This window comes from Limanda limanda, chromosome 9, assembly GCF_963576545.1.
Source record: "Limanda limanda chromosome 9, fLimLim1.1, whole genome shotgun sequence".
NCBI lineage: Eukaryota > Metazoa > Chordata > Actinopteri > Pleuronectiformes > Pleuronectidae > Limanda > Limanda limanda.
This window is the reverse complement of record NC_083644.1, coordinates 583,621-585,000: the sequence shown is the minus strand read 5'-3', so window position 1 is coordinate 585,000 and position 1,380 is coordinate 583,621. Positions and strand designations below refer to the sequence as shown.

The 1,380-nt window shown below is 54.1% G+C and overlaps 1 protein-coding gene across 1 annotated transcript in view; it reads left to right on the top strand.

The window, feature by feature from the left end:
• nfia (nuclear factor I/A) overlaps positions 1-990 on the top strand; it is an 85,003-nt gene extending 84,013 nt beyond the window's left edge. Inside the window, exon 12 of the mRNA XM_061078322.1 lies at positions 902-990. Coding sequence (XP_060934305.1) covers positions 902-916 — 15 coding nt within the window. The 3' untranslated portion in view covers positions 917-990. The remainder of the gene's footprint in view (positions 1-901) is intronic.
• Positions 991-1,380: the final 390 nt, after the last annotated feature.

Below are 1,380 nucleotides of genomic sequence, written 5' to 3'. Positions count from 1 at the left end.
GGGGTGAACTTGAACTCGGCAGGGCAGCGAGGAAGAGGAGGAGGAAGAGGAGGGAGAGATTCATGAAACGTGAACGATGCACCTTTGGGCGATCGATACGGGCCAATCAGAGATGGATTACACACACACACACACACACAGACACACACACTCACACACACACACACACACACACACACAGGCTGGTTACATTGTGCACAAAGTGTCATAAACTCCAGGCTGAAGAGACCTGGTTCAGATCCTCTGAGGAGCTGTTAGCGCCCCCTGCTGGCCACACCCCTCATCACAGGAGGAGTCATCACCTGAAGCTCCTCCTCAGCAGGAACCAGAGCAAAGATCTATAGAAACGGTTCTGCTCCTCTGAAGAAGATACACATCCACAACACTTCTGGCTTATTTCTTCTTTGTCTGAATAACAAGTGCTGCTGGAAACACCTGTTCATACCTGGAAGTTATTATTATTATTAATTTCTCTTGAAGTGTCTTCATGTCCCAGAAGATAAAGATTCTCTCACGTCTCAAAGTGTCTTTAAGTCGTCACTGGAGATAAAGATTGAAATCTCTGTGGTATAAAGGTCATAACCCCCCCACCCCCTTATGTGATCAAATAACTAATAAATCCAAACTGATCAGAAACACTTGAACAAAGATCAGAGAGAAGAACTGAAACATCTTTACAAACGTTTATTTAACATCATTTAGATCTGTTTAGTTTGGTTCATGTCCCGTCTGCTAACATGGAGGAGGAGTTAATGATGTCTCCTCCTCCACCAGGGGGCGCTGCTCTGTGTTCACTCTGTGACCTGGTGGAGGAGGAGTTACTGATGGCTCCTCCTCCACTAGGGGGCGCTGCTCTCTGTTGTTAACCTCTCTCTCACTCTCTCTCTCTCTCTCTCCTCAGTGGTACCTGGGATGAGGACCTCAGAGGCCCCTCCTCCCTCCACCCACCTGGATGACACACCGCTGCAGACTCCGCCTCCTCCAGCTGCAACAGAGAGACCCACCTGGCCCCGCCCCCTCCTCTGCACCTGACTCCGCCCCCACCAGTGCCGTATAGAGACTCTGCATGGCTACAGCGGATCAAACGCACCCCCCACCCCCCCGCCCTGGTGTAAATGTCGATGTCCATATATAGTGCCAGCCCCCCCCCCCGCCCCCCCCACAGACTGAATCCCAGCTCCTCTACTGGGGGACGACGCCCCCCCCCACCCTCACCTGAGCCCTGCCACGCCTCCTGGCATGGACTCCGCCCCCCACCTGACCCCCCCCCCCCGGGTGGTGGTAGGTCGGGGGGGGGGGTCGACCAGGATCTTTTCCAAGGACACGGACCGGTGCTTAATGGAAAGGCCCGACCTGACGGGGGGGGGGGTGCGGGCGCCA